A 16,660-nucleotide genomic window follows, 5' to 3' on the forward strand; every position below is an offset into this window, starting at 1 on the left:
ATGTGCATTATTCTACTATTTTTTGTGTCTAAATGTAGCCAAATGAGAGGCACAAGACCAAACCAACTTGCAGGGCTTCTCTAAACTATCTTTTACAAAAGGAGCAACGCAAGACAAACCTTCAAACATTAGAAGCATATATACCATTACATGAACAGCAGCTCATACCCAGCCTGGCAGTCTAAATTTGATTTTATCAGCAGAGCTTTCTCAGTCCAGCTGCTCTGAACTGTTTTACACAAGCTGAAAACCAGTTCACATCATGTTTTGTGGAGGGATTCAACAACAAAACTGGTAGGAATTTAACAGCTTCATGATCTTGACTCATTATTAAGTAGATGAATGAAAATCAGAAAAGTCTTCGCAGGCTATTACCACAGGTTCTGGGACAATGGGAGAAACAATCGGTCTACAAAGAATTTTGGTTTGGAGTTTCAAAGCATGAGAGGTAGAAAGGTGAAAGGGAAGATGACAGCAGAGCTTATAAAAGCCAGTGTGTAAATACGTATTTATACATATATATTTTTACCCACCTTATAATCTCCTTTTTTTTTTTTTTTAACCAGCTAGAAGTTACAGAGAGGCTTCCTGCTATTTTGCTCATCATATCACCTATAAATCTGCGTAGGAAAGACCGGCCCCGTGCCACCTTCTGAGTCATAGCACTGCCTGCATAAGTGCTGCCAAAAACCTCCACTGATCAGTTTCAAACTACCATCTGCAGAATCTATTCGGAACCAAACATAAATGCATGTGGATAAACTCTGATTATTACTGAAAGGAAAGAATCCTCAAGAATTAGGGGTGCATATTCCTAATGCTTATATCTTCTGAAAAGTATACATTCTGAAAAAGAAATCAACTGGGGACAGGGAATGAAGACAAGAGATTAATTTACTGAAGATTTACACGGTATGAAAAATAAAATCCAAGAACATTCTTTGGTCATGACTGACACTCGCACAACATGACTTCACTCTGCCAGTGCAGCACAGAAGATCCTAGCAAGAGAGAATCACAACCTCTGAATCATTAGAAAATGGAAGCAATAATGGGTTATTCTAATAAATATTTCTGAAGCCACAATTAGAATGAGAGGCGCAAAGCGGCAACCATGAGAGTACTTGAACCAAGACAATGACTGGAGTGTCACTCAGAAGATGGTTGCTCAGAATGTCATCACTGGAAAACATCCTGCGTAAGTGTAGACAGACAAATGACAACACTGCTGGAAACATGCCAGAGGACAAAGAATAAGTCTCTCTGGAACAGCATCAGCATGTTTTAAGATATGGGAAGAGAAGTCATGGACATACTGGAGTGGGTGCAGCGAAGGGCCACAAAGATGTTTAAGGGATCGGAGCTGGAAGGCTCTGGGCTGAGAGAGATGTAACTGTTCTGCCTGGAGAAGCGAAGGCTCAGGGGAATCTCACACATCAGTACAAATTCCTAATAAAAGGGGAGTGAAGATGACCAAGCCAAACTTCTCAGTGGTGACAAGTGACAGGACAAGAGACTATGGACATATATTGAAATACAAGAAATTCTGTGCTTTCTTACCTCTACCACCCTGTGAATAACCCAAAATCATTCTGGGATGGGGAACCTCTTGCAGTCACATGGTCATAAAAGAGTGAAGTGATACTAATTATTGCCAATTCAACCAGGATTTGCAGCTGAGTACAGAGTAAAACAGCTCTTTCGGAGGAGAGCAGTAACTTGTCGTATTAGTATTACACTACTTCAAGTATTCCTTCCAAATCTACCTCTTCCTTTCTACCCTGACCTGCAATCTCCATATGTCAGGTTTTGTTTGTTTTGTTGATGGGGTTGGGTTTTTTTCGCACAGAAGTTCATGAAAGTGTATTTCATGTATTAAAAATTCACAACAAAATATTCATAATGAAACTCCACTCTTAAAAAGAGCCACCACCCACATACTTCTATTTCTCCAGTTATAATGTTATTGTGGTTTAAAAGGAGGGAAGTTTGAACTTTTCAGATGCAGTAGTTGAGCAGCATTTCAGCAATAACTTGCACATTTTGCTGCCTCGTGGAGCTGTAACACTTACTCTGTAATCATATGTAGAGTCTGGGTTCTCCTCACAAGCAATGACCTCAGGTGCCATCCAGTATGGTGTGCCAATAAACGTGTTTCTTCTCCCAATAGTCCTGTCCAGTTGAGCACTTACGCCAAAATCCACTGAAAAGCCAAGCAGAGGTAAAGAAATTAATAGACAGTTGTATCCCTGTGGCAAAGTATTTGCTTGGTTACTGTCATGCTATTTAGAATACCAAACCTTTAGGCTACAATACATAACAAATCTGAGTTCCTCAGTACATCTTGTCCAGTAGTTGAAATTTAATTGCCTCCCCCCCCCCCCTTTTTTTCCCCTCTTTTCGACAAATAAACAGCATGCTAAATTTGCCAGGCAGGTTACAGCAGACATGAATTGCTCTAGGAAGACATCACAGAACAATTTATGTTTAATCTAAACACCACATTGAATAGGACTCGAGATCTTTAACTAATATCTGAAAAGTAGTATCTACAGACAAGGCAAATTTCTGTGTGTCTAATACGGCTATTTGTGAAAGCTGGAAAAAACTATCATATCACTTCCATTTGAGGTGTTTGGAATAACTCCATCCCTACAATCATATGCTACTTTAGAACAAGCTGGAGAGTATACTAGTTTATTCTTAGATTCATAATGAGAATTGTGTGGTGCTCTTTGTGCTGAAAAGGGTGTTACGTTCAACAGGATTGTACACCAAAATGGTTTTGTTCAATATGTAGAAAAGCCCATGCAACCAATAATTATGTGATTGTATTTTTCTTTGAATCAACCTCCAAGATACACTAATTGGATCCACTGGGCATAGAACCTGAATGCTATTCACAGAAGACAAAATAACAGACAAAAGAAAGGACTGAAAGGAGACAGCCCTATGGTTATCATCAAGGAGATTTTCTCACTTACCTCACTGCAGATCATCTGCAAACCACAATCATTTGTACTACTATAATTTAATGTGCCTGTTTAGCAAACCTGCTGCAACGGTTAGACCTGACCTTTGGAATTATCATGCGCTCTGTGCTTCTGATGGGAAGTGTGCATAATTACACTCAAGTAGAGCAGAACCGGGCTGAGGACCTCTTGGGTTTCTAGCTTCTTTAACACACACAAGCTAAATCTCTCTGAAAACAACCTTTTTTTTTTTTTTTTTCTTTTTTTTCTTAATTGTTGTACTTAGTAAATCTGTTTCATCTTTACCCACAGTTAGAAAGACCTAATTTTCTTGTCAATCATGTGAAGAATGGTAGGACTAGTTACTATAAAAGACCAAACACACACAAACCTCCCCCTCCCCATCTTCTCAGTTTTAAGAGGGAACAGTTGAAAACTACTACATATTTTTTAGAGACTACTAGCAAAATCCTGCCTTCATTTAATACAATAGCAAAACTCCCTTTGACTTCAGTGAAGCCAGGATTTCATTGTAAGGTTAAACCATAATGAGATTTAAAGTACTTATTTTTCCTTGCTCCAGCCAAACATCCTAACCCCCACCCACAGGCCATGTTTATTATTTTTGTTCTCCAACGCTACAGTGAATTCTTTTAATTAAAGAGATAGGAAACATGAAGATCATCCCAAATGAGAGAATTGCTCTCCTTGAGACTGCTTCTTTAAATCATTGCCACTCATTCTCTGTGATGTTTTCCCAAAATATCGAAGACATCCCCTCCTTGAAAGAGATATGTACTTGAGTTTAATCTTAGGAAGTCGGAAGTTGTCAACACTGACAGGTCACAGCCAGAAAAGGAAATTAGTAAACTCACCTACATTTTTGAAAGATTACTATTAGTAAGAGCTACTCCTCAGTGGTAGCCCTTACACATGAGTAATCTCACCTACTGTCAGATTTATGAAAACCTCTAAGACCACTTCCCTTAGAGAAACGGATTAGCATAAATTATTCCCCTAACTTTTTTATTTTGGAAGTCTCTGCACGCAAGGATATGCTGTGAAGGCCTGATGGTGCTGTGACTTATCAGACAGGTTCTGTGTTTGACTGCCCAGAAGCAGCTGTATTCCCCACAGGCTGACAGAGACATCCTTGCAGAGCATGTCACATTTTCAGTTCTTTCTACGTGACAGACACCTCATAAATACAAGCATTAATGCTACTTGACGTATTTGTTGCTCTTAGGTTACTGACGTTCTTTCTGAAACAAGATGAAAAACTTAAAAATTTATGAACAGGTTTCTAGCACACATTTAAGGAAACTTACCCAGTTTTACTTCTGCATTTTCTGTGAGAAGGACATTCTGTCCTTTAATATCTCTATGGATGACATGGTGAGCATGAAGATGTGCCAAGCCCTAAAAGAAAAACAGACTTTCCTTATTTTATTTCCTCTCATTGGCACTGTTGCCTTTTTACACTTTTGCAGACTTTATTCATAGGGAAAGTCCTTCAGGTGTTATTAGCAACATGAAGATGCCAGTTTCAAGGAGGAGAGAGGACAGCAACCACAGGCTTGATTGTCTTCTTTACTCACAGGCCTGACAGTAGTTGAGTATATCTGAAGTCACGTGTGAAGAGAACAAGCTAGCAATATTTTAAACTTCTGCCTCAGAACCAAGGGTTGCCTCTTATACAGTGCGTTAAAAGCAAACAAAAGAGGAAAAGACCAACACAGAATGCTCTGTACGAGAACCACAGACAGCAGCTGGCTGGCCATAGTGGCTTGAATTCTGCATTCAGCAAGACTGTGCTCAATGGTAAACAGACCACAGAAAGTTCAAAATTCCTCTTTTTGAATGCAGCAAGTATTGTTTTCAGTCAGTTAATATTTGATGAGTGTAAAACAAATGTTTTTAACATCTGTTGCTTTAATACAGATATTATAGCCACACAAATGAAGAGCAACCTGACCAGACCATTAAGATTTTTATTTTCTTTGCAGAAGCTCTCCCCATGCCCTCCAGCTATAGTTATATTAATCTGCAGTCTAATGCCAAATCCTTGTAAGAGGGCCAATGTTCTCTACTGAGCACGCTTCTCAAAAGCTCTGCTCCAGAAGAAAGATTGACCCCTATTCAAGCATTACTTTGGCATGCCATTTGAATTCCAGCTCCCAGAATACACATTTATCTTACCATTACTTAGAAAAGAAGTAAAACTCCATTACAAGGAAGATGGATCAGTAACTCTGTAATGGGTTTTGAATGCAGAATGACAGGTTCCAACATATTTTTTTTTCCAGTCTAGTTCACCAGATTACACTTGAGAATTGTTTTATCCTCTGTAGCTTCCAGGACAAAACAAAAGAATAAAAGAAAAAACCATACGCCTGCATAGAATGAAATACAGCAGCAAGAACTGTCTTGGGGAATATTGCCCCAGCAGGGCCACCTTTCAGATTTTGGAATGCTGTTTAGCCAACACTGCTTTTAATAGTGTGGAAAAGAGGCCTCTGAGTATTTGCAGGTAAAGGAACTATGAACAGAAAGATCTTAAAGATCTTACACAGCATGAACAGCTGAAGCAATGAGCTGTAAGATCTCCTGATGTGGAGGACACTTACTGAAAACAGAAAACTTACTTTTCTAGATGCACAGAATCTGAACTTTCAGAAGATGGCTACTTGCCATAGGAAACAGGAATTTTCTGTACTTCAAGCAGAAAATGGGATTAACTACAATAATATGGGATGTCAAGCAGCCATCATGCTGGCTTTTCAGGCTCTTCTGAACTCAAGGACCACAGCCCATGAGCCCCATGGATCAAAACCTTTAAAAAGTAATGCTCACTAGTGACCTATGTTAGCAATGAAAGGCTTGGAAAGGCCTTTTTGTTGCGAATGAGTAAAGCTCTGTTGGCACAACTCACCCTGAGAACCTCTCTGCAGATGTATGCAATCCAGTCTTCCTTGAAACAGTTCCCTTTTGTCTTCTTGACCAGGTCAGTGACAGAGCCCGCACCACAGTACTCCATCACCAACTGCAGAAAGACAAACCTAATACACCTTTACCAGAGCACTGACAGGGTGCCAGCAGAGAAACCATGTGCAAACACCCACCCCACCAAGGTGTGGCAAGCTACACGCGACCTTCCCAGATGCCAAGTGACATAAAATCTCATTTCCTGAATCACACACATCACTGAGAAAATAAAAAGCCTCAGCAGTGCTCCCTCCTATTGCAGGTTATGGGTACTTTTATTTTTTCAGAAACTACACAATCAGAACACCATGAGCTAACAGCACTGAGAAACATGGGAATGTGTTCAAAATCTGAAATGACTCGTTTTGCTGCAGAGCTTCAAAAATCCTACAGCCAAAAAAAATTGAGGATTCATTTTTCTTCTCTGCTTTATTACCAATTCCTCTGTTCCCTTTTTATTTTCCAACTGAAGAAAGGAGAGGAAAGTAATAAGAAAAAAGAGAGGGGGGATGAGGAGAAGCTCTTTTTTACTTTCATTAAAAATAAACAAATTACAGAAATGTTTAATTTGAAAAAAGGAAAAAAAAAAAAAGCTCAAGCAACAAATCAGAATGACAGCACAAGTCACAAGTATCATAACATACTTTATGTCCACCCTCCAAGAAAATCATAGAGGATGGAAGATGTCTTGGGAGGAGCAATTTTTCTCTTTTATGTTATTCTTCAGAACAATGACTTCAGAGTTTCACTGAGGCAGAGCCCCAGCCAAGCATGCTGGAGCTCTAAAGAAAGGAGCTGTAAATCTCACGAACAGAAATGACACTAAACACTTACCCAGAGCTGATCATCTTGGCCTGCAGGACTTTTCTTTACAAATGCGCCATAATATGTAGCAATATTCCGGTGATGGGAGTACTTTTTTAGCATGTTTATCTCCAGCTTGATTTCCTCCTCTTCATTCTGCAGCAAAAGAGAGCAGAAGGCTCTTTAGGAGGCCAGAGATCACTAAGCTCCAGGGCTGCCCAGAGTTGCAGGGCCACCTCTGTCTTTGGACGCTTCCAACACCCAGCTGGAACCAGCCCTGAGCAACCTGGTTTGGTCCCATGGCTGACCCCGCTTTGAGCAGGAGATTGGACCAGAGACCCCTTGAGGCTCCCTACAACCCGAGTCATCGAATGATTATGAGACTGCAACTGAAGGACAGGCCCAAACTGATGACTGAATCACCCTGATCTATAGGGTTAAAACAATGAATTGCTAGGGTCTGACCTAATGAATTAAAACCATCCCCATTCGGGTATAACAATTGCATACTGTCTCCTTAGGGGGCTTAGATAGGACTTACTACTCCCCATTTGCAGTTTCTGTATGTGGTAATTTACTCTTAGAGAAATTAACCAGATTCAAACAAAAATAAAAATATTCCTAACACTCCATTACTTAAACACTTGGAAAAGCACTTAGTGAACACATGAGCCAATTTGTCTTCCCAGTCCTGTGGAGGGTCTTGCTGGGAGGAAATCGAAGCCAAGAAGAAGGCGATTCACCACAAATCAAACTCCAGAGCCAGCACAGGGTTAGCATCTGCTCCTTCCTTACAGCTGTGAAGCTACCCAATCTGGACCATGAGGGTTTTCCGCCCTTCCTAACATCATGCCATCAGTTAAGTCTCTGGCATGCTGGGGGCTAGCACACCCCTAGACATCTCCTTCCAGGCACTAGCTAGCCCTGCTTTCCCACTGTCTTTGTTTCAGTCTCTTCAGGGCAGATGTTCTCTTCTACCCAGCACAGCATTGTGCACAATAAGACAACTAATGGAAACACAAGTTTTAATAATTATGTTAGAGGAAATGCCCTTTTTTCCAGGGAGAACTGCTTGATCTGAAGAGGTCCTCTCAGAGCTAGCCTCTTTGCTATGTTGCCACCAAAAGAAAGTGTGCACAGTACCTGGTGAAACACAGAGATTTTGCTGTCTCATTTGCTTTAATAGGAAATGAGTGGCGCTGCAAGATGTCCTTGTACAGTTAAAAGGAGTATGACAAAGTTAAAAATGTATTTACCTCATTGCAAAACATCCCAGTCAGCACTTACTAGCTGAAGGGAAAAATAGAGACAGCAAGAACAGCTCAGCCCCACAGGACATTTTTCTGCACTTTTCCATTATTTTCCAGTAGCTTTGCCATCAAAGCATTCATTTAACCATCACAACAGACTCTTACAAAACCAGCTGCATAGTCCTTTCTACCTGTAGCAGAACATTAAAGCCTGACAGGCTGAAGCCAAATTCCCTCAAGCATATGCATATGATGCATCTTAAATAAGACCACACAAAAATCATTCTCACCAGAACAGAAGGGACCAGTAAGTTTTCCCTAGGTAACATCAATCCACAGGAGATGTGTTACCAGACTAAAGCCTAATTGTCTTAAGCTTTAGGAAACGGGAAATGTAAAATAACTCCACTTGAAGCAAAACAAGCTACTTCAGGTTTCAGAACAGCCCCTTTGTTGAACATAGGCTCTACAGCTGCACACATTACAGTAGATATTTCACTTTTGTTTGCAATTGAGGAGAAAGAAGGACCCTTAACTCTTGGCTTGATACAGCCCTGGATGTTGTCTGACTTACTTAGAGAGGGTAAGAAGGAGCCCGATGCAGCACTTGGAGTCTCCAAGAGAAAAGAGAGCTGACTCCCAGACAGCATGCAAGAAATCCTCCACAAGCAAGATCCCATTTCTCTCTGCACATGGCCAGGGCATACTCAAAAGGGAGCTGAGAGCTCGTTCTGATGCTTTCTGTGTGGGAAAACAAGGCTCTAATCCCTTCAGGACTCCAGATGGTACACATAAAAAGGTGGAAACAGGCAGGTGAGGAAGAGGCAAAGACTAAGGACACAGGAACCAACATCCTGGACCTAACCGCAAGAGTCCTGTCACTGATACGAGTTTCTGGTGTCCCTGCTGCATCCTGCCCAATCCCTCTGCTAGGGCAACCACACACACAGAGGAGCAATATTCATCTTTGCTAAAGGCCTTCTCCCAGATTACTTAAGGTCTCTTCAGATCTTAGGTTTTCGGGGGTTTTTTTAACTCTGCCCACCTGCATGAACTTTGCAGTGGTGGGGCCTGACTGAAAAGCTTCCCTGCTATGCCCTCAGCACCAGCCTGCAGTTTTCACAAAGTTTCCCTCGGGTAGCTGGCAGATTTCAACCACTTCCTCAGAGCTGTTGCCTCTTTTTCAGCTCTTATTCCTTTGACAAATTATTTTACTGGATGTTGGAACTGTGCTGGCATAGCTCTTATCCGAGTACTTTCTATTATTTGACAATCTTTCCTCCATGCTTTTAAAACAAAAATAAGCATGTGCCTGCTTGTGAACACTGCTGGAATACCAGGTAGGCTCGTCCACAAGCACTGCCAAGAGAAGAGTAGCTGCACATGTATAATGCTCCTTTACTATTACCTGCAAGATGATCCAATTCCTGCTCTATCTTATGTCCTTATCTCTTTACCAGAAGGCTGCCACCTGCTCCCTTCCTGCACCTGCCTCTTCTTCCCTTGCCCATCCTTGCCCGTAGAGGCAGTTACCTGTGTTCATACACTGCTGTATGCTGCTCAGGTACAGTGTGAGTGCCTTGGGAAGACACTGCTCAGACTGGCCAGTGAGCTTCCCTGCTGAGCCCCACCACTGCCAAGCAGAAACCCTCTGAGCCAAACTCTTGAATCCTCCAAAGACAAGAGATGTGACTTCAAATATCGATCAGCCTGTAAGGTAAAAGGCTATACAGGAGAGCAAGTGGGCAAAAAGTGCTCTGTCTTCCCAGTGCTTGAGTGAGTTTTGGAAAAAAATCTCTATTTTACATGGAGAAACCGAGGCAGAAAGGTAAATGTGAGCCATTCTGTCCCATGGGCCAGGAACTGAACCTGGACTTGCTAAGTCTCAGTACTACAAAAATCCTTCAAGCAGGGTGACTGGGGACAAAAGCACCCTCAACTTTTCAGTGTATGTGCTCGCACATGCGCAGGATATCCCCTCTTGTCAGTGTTACCATCAGCCACATCTCCCTGGGGTCCAGAAATCTGCTCATAAATCATGCTGCTTTAGAAAAGGAAACAAGCTCACAGATGTGCAGGTGCAAAAAGCTGTTTGCTTTCACAAACCAATGCATTTCTGGGCACAGATGGCTGCATGCGCAAAGATGACAGGTTCATGATCAAAGGCTGTTTTTGAAGATGTGGGCCTATCTGCAATGACACTAAGAAGCTAGAAAGCACATGCCTCTGACCTCAAATGGAAACAAGATCGTTAGCTGAAAAATACTTCACCAAGAGACCCCTTAGTACGAGGGCAGTTCTAATGACAATTTTCTCATTTAAATGTTATTCTGGTATGTGGAAGGACTGAACACAAGGACAGACAGAGAATGACCTGCTGCAGAAAAGCTCTTTGATCACCTGCACCAACAGCTGAAGAGAAAAGCAGTAAGAATCCAACCTCTTTGCAAGCAATCTGTTTGCTTGGCACCATCAGAGAACAGGAAGAAGAGCCTGTCTGGAGAGGCACGTGAGCGCATGTTGACTCCAGCTCCCCTTCAACCATTTCAAAGTGCTCCCCACTCTCCCTGTAACACCACATGGCAGCACTTCCTGACAGATGTCCAGAGGATCCTGCAATGACCACAGCAACCTGCTGCTGCTCCTAGGGAACCAGCCCAGGGCTGCAGCTTATGGCAGTGAAGTGCAGGTTTACTTAGCTTTTGATGTGCCCCAGATCTTTGAGCTGAACAATCACAGCTAGAGCTGGTCAGGGAATTTCTGATGAAATGATTTCTTGCTGGAAGAAAAATTGGTGAAACAGAATCTTTTGGGAGAAATGTACCAGTTATGATGAAATGTTTTAGCTGAAAGACTTCTTAGTTTGGATTTTCTAGTGATGAAAGCATGATGCTGGGGGAGAGAAACCCACTGCAGAATATCCAAGTAGCAAGAAAGTAGCTCGGACCCCTAGCATAGGAGATACCCTTGTTCAATCCCATCCTCTGCCCACAAGTGACATCTTTGGGAGCCCTCACGCACTGTTGACTGACTCAGCAGAGCATGAAAGCAGTCCATACAGAACCTCTGATCACTTCTGAGCCTGTGCAGGGGCCTGTCCTGTCAGCTCCTCTGCCAAAGCATGGAGGTGCTCTGATCTCAAGAATCTGTATGACCCAAACCCTACCTCCTCACCTGCTAAAATCCAGCAGCCTCCTGTTTGGCAAATGCCATTTTTAAAAGCCAAAGCACCTGATGATACATGTACCTACAGAGCTGAAGACAAAAATCCCACCAATCTCATGTAGCGCTCATTTAAAAAATGCATCCTCTGTGCACAGAGAAAAGCAAACCTGGCAGTTCAACTACACATGTGTATTCTACAAGGTAGCAGTCACAGCCAAACCAGCCCTTAGACATGCTTTGCCAAAGGACTGCAGTAGTCTTTAAGTTCAAATAACCAATGTACAATTCAGACAACTCCTGCTCAGGGCTGGATTCCTACACCAGAAAGAACTGTCCTGGACTGCTCTAGGTGACAAGGCCCATGCAGACACCAACTTGTCCTGCTGTCTTCCAAGACAATCAAAAGACATACAAAAAATGCAGGCGAGGCTTGCTTGTGCTCACCCAAAAGAGCACGTATAGGTGCACCACTGGCAGACTTGGCCCTGGTTTTTATTTCACAGCATCGCAAGAGGACTAACTTTATCCTGGAGTTTTGTACTCCATACCTACACTGCCAGAGTGACAGAATGGGGAGCTGGTCTTCAGTGAGACTAGCTGCATCCTAGAAAACCACAGACTTCCAGTAAATGTGAGAAGAGGATGTAGGGAGTGCCCCCAACCTTTCTGGGGTTCAGGCTAATATGTCTCAAGGAGCAAGCTGCTTCACTACTGGCTGCACTCTTAAAAGAAGAAACAAAAATCAATACTTGGCAACTTTTTCAACATCCTGCTCCAACACTGACACTACTTTTAAATGTGAGCAGGGACAGTGCCAATTAAACTGTCTCCTCCTCTCATCTGTCAAATAACAATAAAAAAAGTGCTACTTTTACATTTCTAACATGTTCCTGCTTGCTAGCTGTCAGGGTAGCTACTCTGAGGAATGGGTGGAACGCAAGGGGAGAGGATGTGATGAAACACAGCAGGGGCAGTGCAGAGCTACAGGAAATCTTTTACTTGCTATCTCTGGAAACAGATAAACAACTAGAAATACGCAGAAAGAGAGTTCTCTTTGTTACTATAGATCATCAAAATATACGGCAATGCATTCCCCTATTGCTTTGTCATCACTGGTCAGGTACAGGTGAAAAATCTGGTTGTATTACCACCTCTCAGTACTTCATAAAACACAAACTGGTGCTCAGAAACCATAATTTATACCACTAGATCATCTTTAACAAGCTACCCACCTTCTCATGAGCTGATTACTTATTTTTCCTTACAGCTTGATAACAACTTTTTTATTATTGGATTTGGACTCACCTCAGTAACATTCATCACTTTGATTGCTGCTAGCTGCCCAGTCTTCACATGGCGACCCTGTTCAAATAACAAAAGCCTGTAAGTAAAACACGTATGCAAATTATGTATACAGTAACAAATTAGGCATATAACAGCTTGGCTGCAGTCCTTGGTTTCAATCATGTCTCAACAAACTTTCAGCGATACAAAACCACCAAGGTGAAGTTGGGTGATGTCTTATCAGATCTATACCTTTACCATTCTCTAAAGTTAACCTTTACAGGGTTGAACTTTCCCCTTTAGTACAAAGCAAGCAGCAATGCTGGGAGATCTCCGCTGTCAGAGCACAACATGGCATGAGTTTATGTGTCTCCATCCAACTCCTGTTCAACAGATGCTGCCACCCTTCAAGCCTCTTCTTCTAGGAGATCACAGCCCAGTCCCAGGAAGACCCAACCAGAACCACCTTCTTGTCCTGCAATCCAGGGCTGTTGCGTGCTGGGGAAGCAAGGTGCTGGGTAGCTGGCACTGTCCCTATCTTCCCATCCTACATGTTCTGGCTCACCTCAGGGTAAATAGAAAGCCAGGTTTCAAGTACATCAATCTGGCAGCCTGTATGTGGCTGCCAAGAAACTTTGAGCTGTATGGACCGTTTTTATAAAAAAGGGGGAAAAAAAAGAATAAAAATTTAAAGGCCTTTTTTAAATGCTTAGTTTTTAAAATTCTTACTGCAGCTGAGTTACCTATATCTCAGCTATCTCCCAAAAAGCATGCAGAGGCTTTGTATTTTAAAATGTAATCTTCTGTGGTGGTGGCGAAGAACTCTCACAGGGCTTTGACTGCCTGTGTGCCTACATCCATACACACACTTCGCTCGTGAAATGCCCACACCCCATGGTCATTATTAAACAACAGATAATGATAATTTTAGAGTAGGTAAGCAGCTGGGTTTTTTAAAACAAAGGTAGGAAAAGGGAGGTAATAGGAAATGAAGCTATTAAAAGAGTAAACTTCATATAGAGACTGTCAAAATGTGATTCACAAGAATGTATATTAGAAACACAACCAGGAATCTTGCTGTAAATGGCAGTTTCATGGCTTCGTTAGATCAAGCTGCTTAAGAGATGCAGCCTTTTGCCATGATAAACCCCCACTAATCTCATACTGGAGGGTACAATCAAAAGATTTGTATGAACAGTGTGATTGGCTACCCATACTAACTCCTCACTTCCATCAAATGTTCAGAAATGGGTTTGAAGCTCTGAGACTGCAATTTTATTCCTGAAATAGTAGTGCCTGCAAAGCTGTATATCGAAGTAACCGATATCGGTTAAGCAAGCCATAAGAAATCAGGAAATCAAGTATGAAATGCTGAAGTTTGCAGACAAAATGATTTGCAGGTGCAATTTACACCTGCAAAATTAAAAGCTGTGTTGATGTAATTTTAAAACCCAGGTTCTATCTGCACAAAATTGCATACGAGTGTTATTTCTAAGAGTAAGCAATTTTGCATCAAAGAAAAATGATTCCTCATTCTCAGGTGATATGTCACAATCATGTTTTCTTTTACATAAAATTAAATCCTGCTGACTTTTTGTATATTTGTAAGTGCCCTCTTTCTGTGGAAACACTCCTGGGATTGCAAAGTTCTTTCTCATAAACTAGAATGATAGGATTCAGACATTGTCACAGACCTCAGGAGGAAGACAAATGGCACACACCCTCCCCAGGCCTGTGACACACATGACTGTGGCCGAGTGCAGCTGGGCAGTGATGAGTGCCGGTGCTTGGTCAGCATCCATCCCAGTTGACGTCAATCCCGGTTAGCGAGCTTCCTCTGCACAGCCACAGCTCCTTTGTTGGAGGCCATTGTTTGCAAATGTTTCCAGGCATTGAATGTCTTGGCAATATAGTGAGAGAGGGCCTTCCATAAAATACAGTCATGTTAGACACGCTGGCACCCTGACTTAACTCCAGAGTTTGTCTGGAGTCAAGCACACTGATGCTTCCATGTCTCGAGCCACCACACATAGCAGGCACAACCCATCGAAACGACGAGTCTCTTCTGGGCTGCTGTACTTTCTGCAGAGTATGTCATAAAGAATCAACACTGATTTTCATAATTACAGTGAAGCCTGGAGATGTGCTTCTTTACTGAAAGACTAAATCCATCAATATGAGGCTAGCATTGCACTTGAATATTCATCAGAATAAGGAAGAGATAAAGACTTGATATTCAGTTTTGATTTCAAAGCATAATACCTGGTCAAACTGTCCCTCTGTATAACAGACATCTGTTGTTTTGCAGACAAGGTTATTGCCACTGCATGCAAACCTGCTGCTCTCACTCACTTTTACCATTATAAATGAGAATACTAAATCCCCCCAAAAAGGTTTGGAAAATTAGCAAAGAAAAACAGCAAGTCCTTTTGCTTTGTGCAAAGGTGAACCATGACCCATAACAAATGTCCCCCCATTAACTGAGATGCATAACTGAGTCCTGCTCCTGCATTCCTAAAAGCTCCCATCTCTGCAACTGGGATGACTGCTAGATGAGAGGAGCTTAGGCTGTGCAGAGAGGGCAGGATCATAACCTGTGCCTTGTCTCAATGCCTTATCATCCTCACACCATGCAGGGTTACTGCTAGCCTGAGGGAAACACATAGGGCAGCAGCCAGACATCCCTGCTCACCTGCAATAAATACTGACTGGGTAAAGCAGCCTTTACATGGCAGCAAATTCTGTTAACTACATGCACCTCACACCCTTAAGTTCTTTTAGACTCCTTATCCTGGAACAAAACAGACAGCTGCTCAATCCACCAGAGAATCTGAACCTTTCTCAAGAGGTAGAAAGGAAAGGAGCAGTAAAAACTCACTCCTGTTTGCTCTAACTCTCAATTTATTTTCAACAACTGTTATAAAATCTTTTGAAAAGTCTTCCATGTTTCCTGGTTGCATTAAGCTGAAGAACCTCACCTTCACCCACCAGCACAAGTTTGTGCAGGGTAATGCAGAGGGCTGCAGATTAACCTCATGAAAAGGTGTAAACATACCTATGTATTTACATCTGCCTTTCATCAATTATCTAAAAGGGATGAATTAATTTAAAAGTGAGTATGAAAAAAAGTATCTTGGAGATTGTATCTACACCTATGTATCTATATAAAAACATTTTCATCATGAGATACTAATTTTATGACCATCTTGGCAGATATACTTTTTATTAAAGTTGCACATTTTCCCAAAGTAAAGGATTCACCATTATCATATGGAAATATGCGCCAGGAGTCTCCGCACCTGCTAATGTGTGCCACAAGCAATGATGCAGAGTTGCACAGCACACACCATCATTTCTCCTTGCCTCTGACATCAACGACACAAATAAAACTTCTCCTTTAAATATTGCCAAAGGAAAAGGTTCAGTCAGTGGAGACAAAATAACCAGAGAAGCCTGGGAACATCCTAAATGTTATTCCTTCTCCTCCCCAGAACGTCACTATCTACTCAGTTATAAGAAAAAATGGGCTGAAGCAAAGCCCCCAGCAGCTGACCCAAACACCAGCAGTCCCTGTAAGCACTGGCTGCACAGTGGCACCCTACTGAACGTGCCCCCCCAGACAAAGTGAGGGTGCTACAGCAAGACTCCATGCTAAGAGGGATGAAGCTTTCAGAGGACACGCGTATTCATGTGGAGAAGAACCTTTAATGCCTTTGCAGCTGATCTGAGCAGGGTAACGTGTTCCACATTACACTTGCTTTCATGCACAGTCTGTGACTGTGCTTGCAGTTCAGAACAACAACAAAAAAGCCCACAACCCTCTTCATGTTGGCTTTTCAAACTGTTTTGAGTTCATTTTCCTTGACGTCTCTAAAAGCAGCAAATATCCTGAAGCCAGCCCTGAGCTTTCTGGTAACACACTGAGACTAGTGCTTAAGTAAGGAAAGGTTTCAAGGGCCCAACCCTTGTTTTTTTTCATTTATCAATAAATCTCAGTGGTTAGCCAGAGTTCATGGGAACTCACACATTGCTCCTTCTACTGAAGTCACAAACCTGAGCATGTTTGAATTGTTTTGAAAAAGGTGGTGTTTTGATTTCCTAGGAGCAACTGGCTGTTTTAACTGTTTCCAAACCAATGAGATCAACAGATTCGCTTCCAGTGATAAGACACACAGAAGTTCATCCTTTGTGATTTAATCC

At 42.0% G+C, this 16,660-nt stretch overlaps 1 protein-coding gene across 2 annotated transcripts in view; it reads right to left on the reverse strand.

Annotated features, from left to right (window-relative positions):
• Nucleotides 1-16,660, reverse strand: part of NRK (Nik related kinase) — a 97,751-nt gene that overhangs the window by 52,327 nt on the left and 28,764 nt on the right. For both annotated transcript variants that reach the window (XM_030496813.1, XM_030496812.1), the window contains exons 3-7: nt 12,482-12,538; nt 6,792-6,917; nt 5,905-6,015; nt 4,301-4,391; nt 2,073-2,203 (exon numbers count right to left, since the gene is read on the reverse strand). In XM_030496813.1, the coding sequence (XP_030352673.1) occupies nt 2,073-2,203; nt 4,301-4,391; nt 5,905-6,015; nt 6,792-6,917; nt 12,482-12,538 (516 nt within the window). The remainder of the gene's footprint in view (nt 1-2,072; nt 2,204-4,300; nt 4,392-5,904; nt 6,016-6,791; nt 6,918-12,481; nt 12,539-16,660) is intronic.

The sequence above is a fragment of the Strigops habroptila genome, chromosome 9 (assembly GCF_004027225.2).
Source record: "Strigops habroptila isolate Jane chromosome 9, bStrHab1.2.pri, whole genome shotgun sequence".
NCBI classification, from domain to species: Eukaryota; Metazoa; Chordata; class Aves; order Psittaciformes; family Psittacidae; genus Strigops; species Strigops habroptila.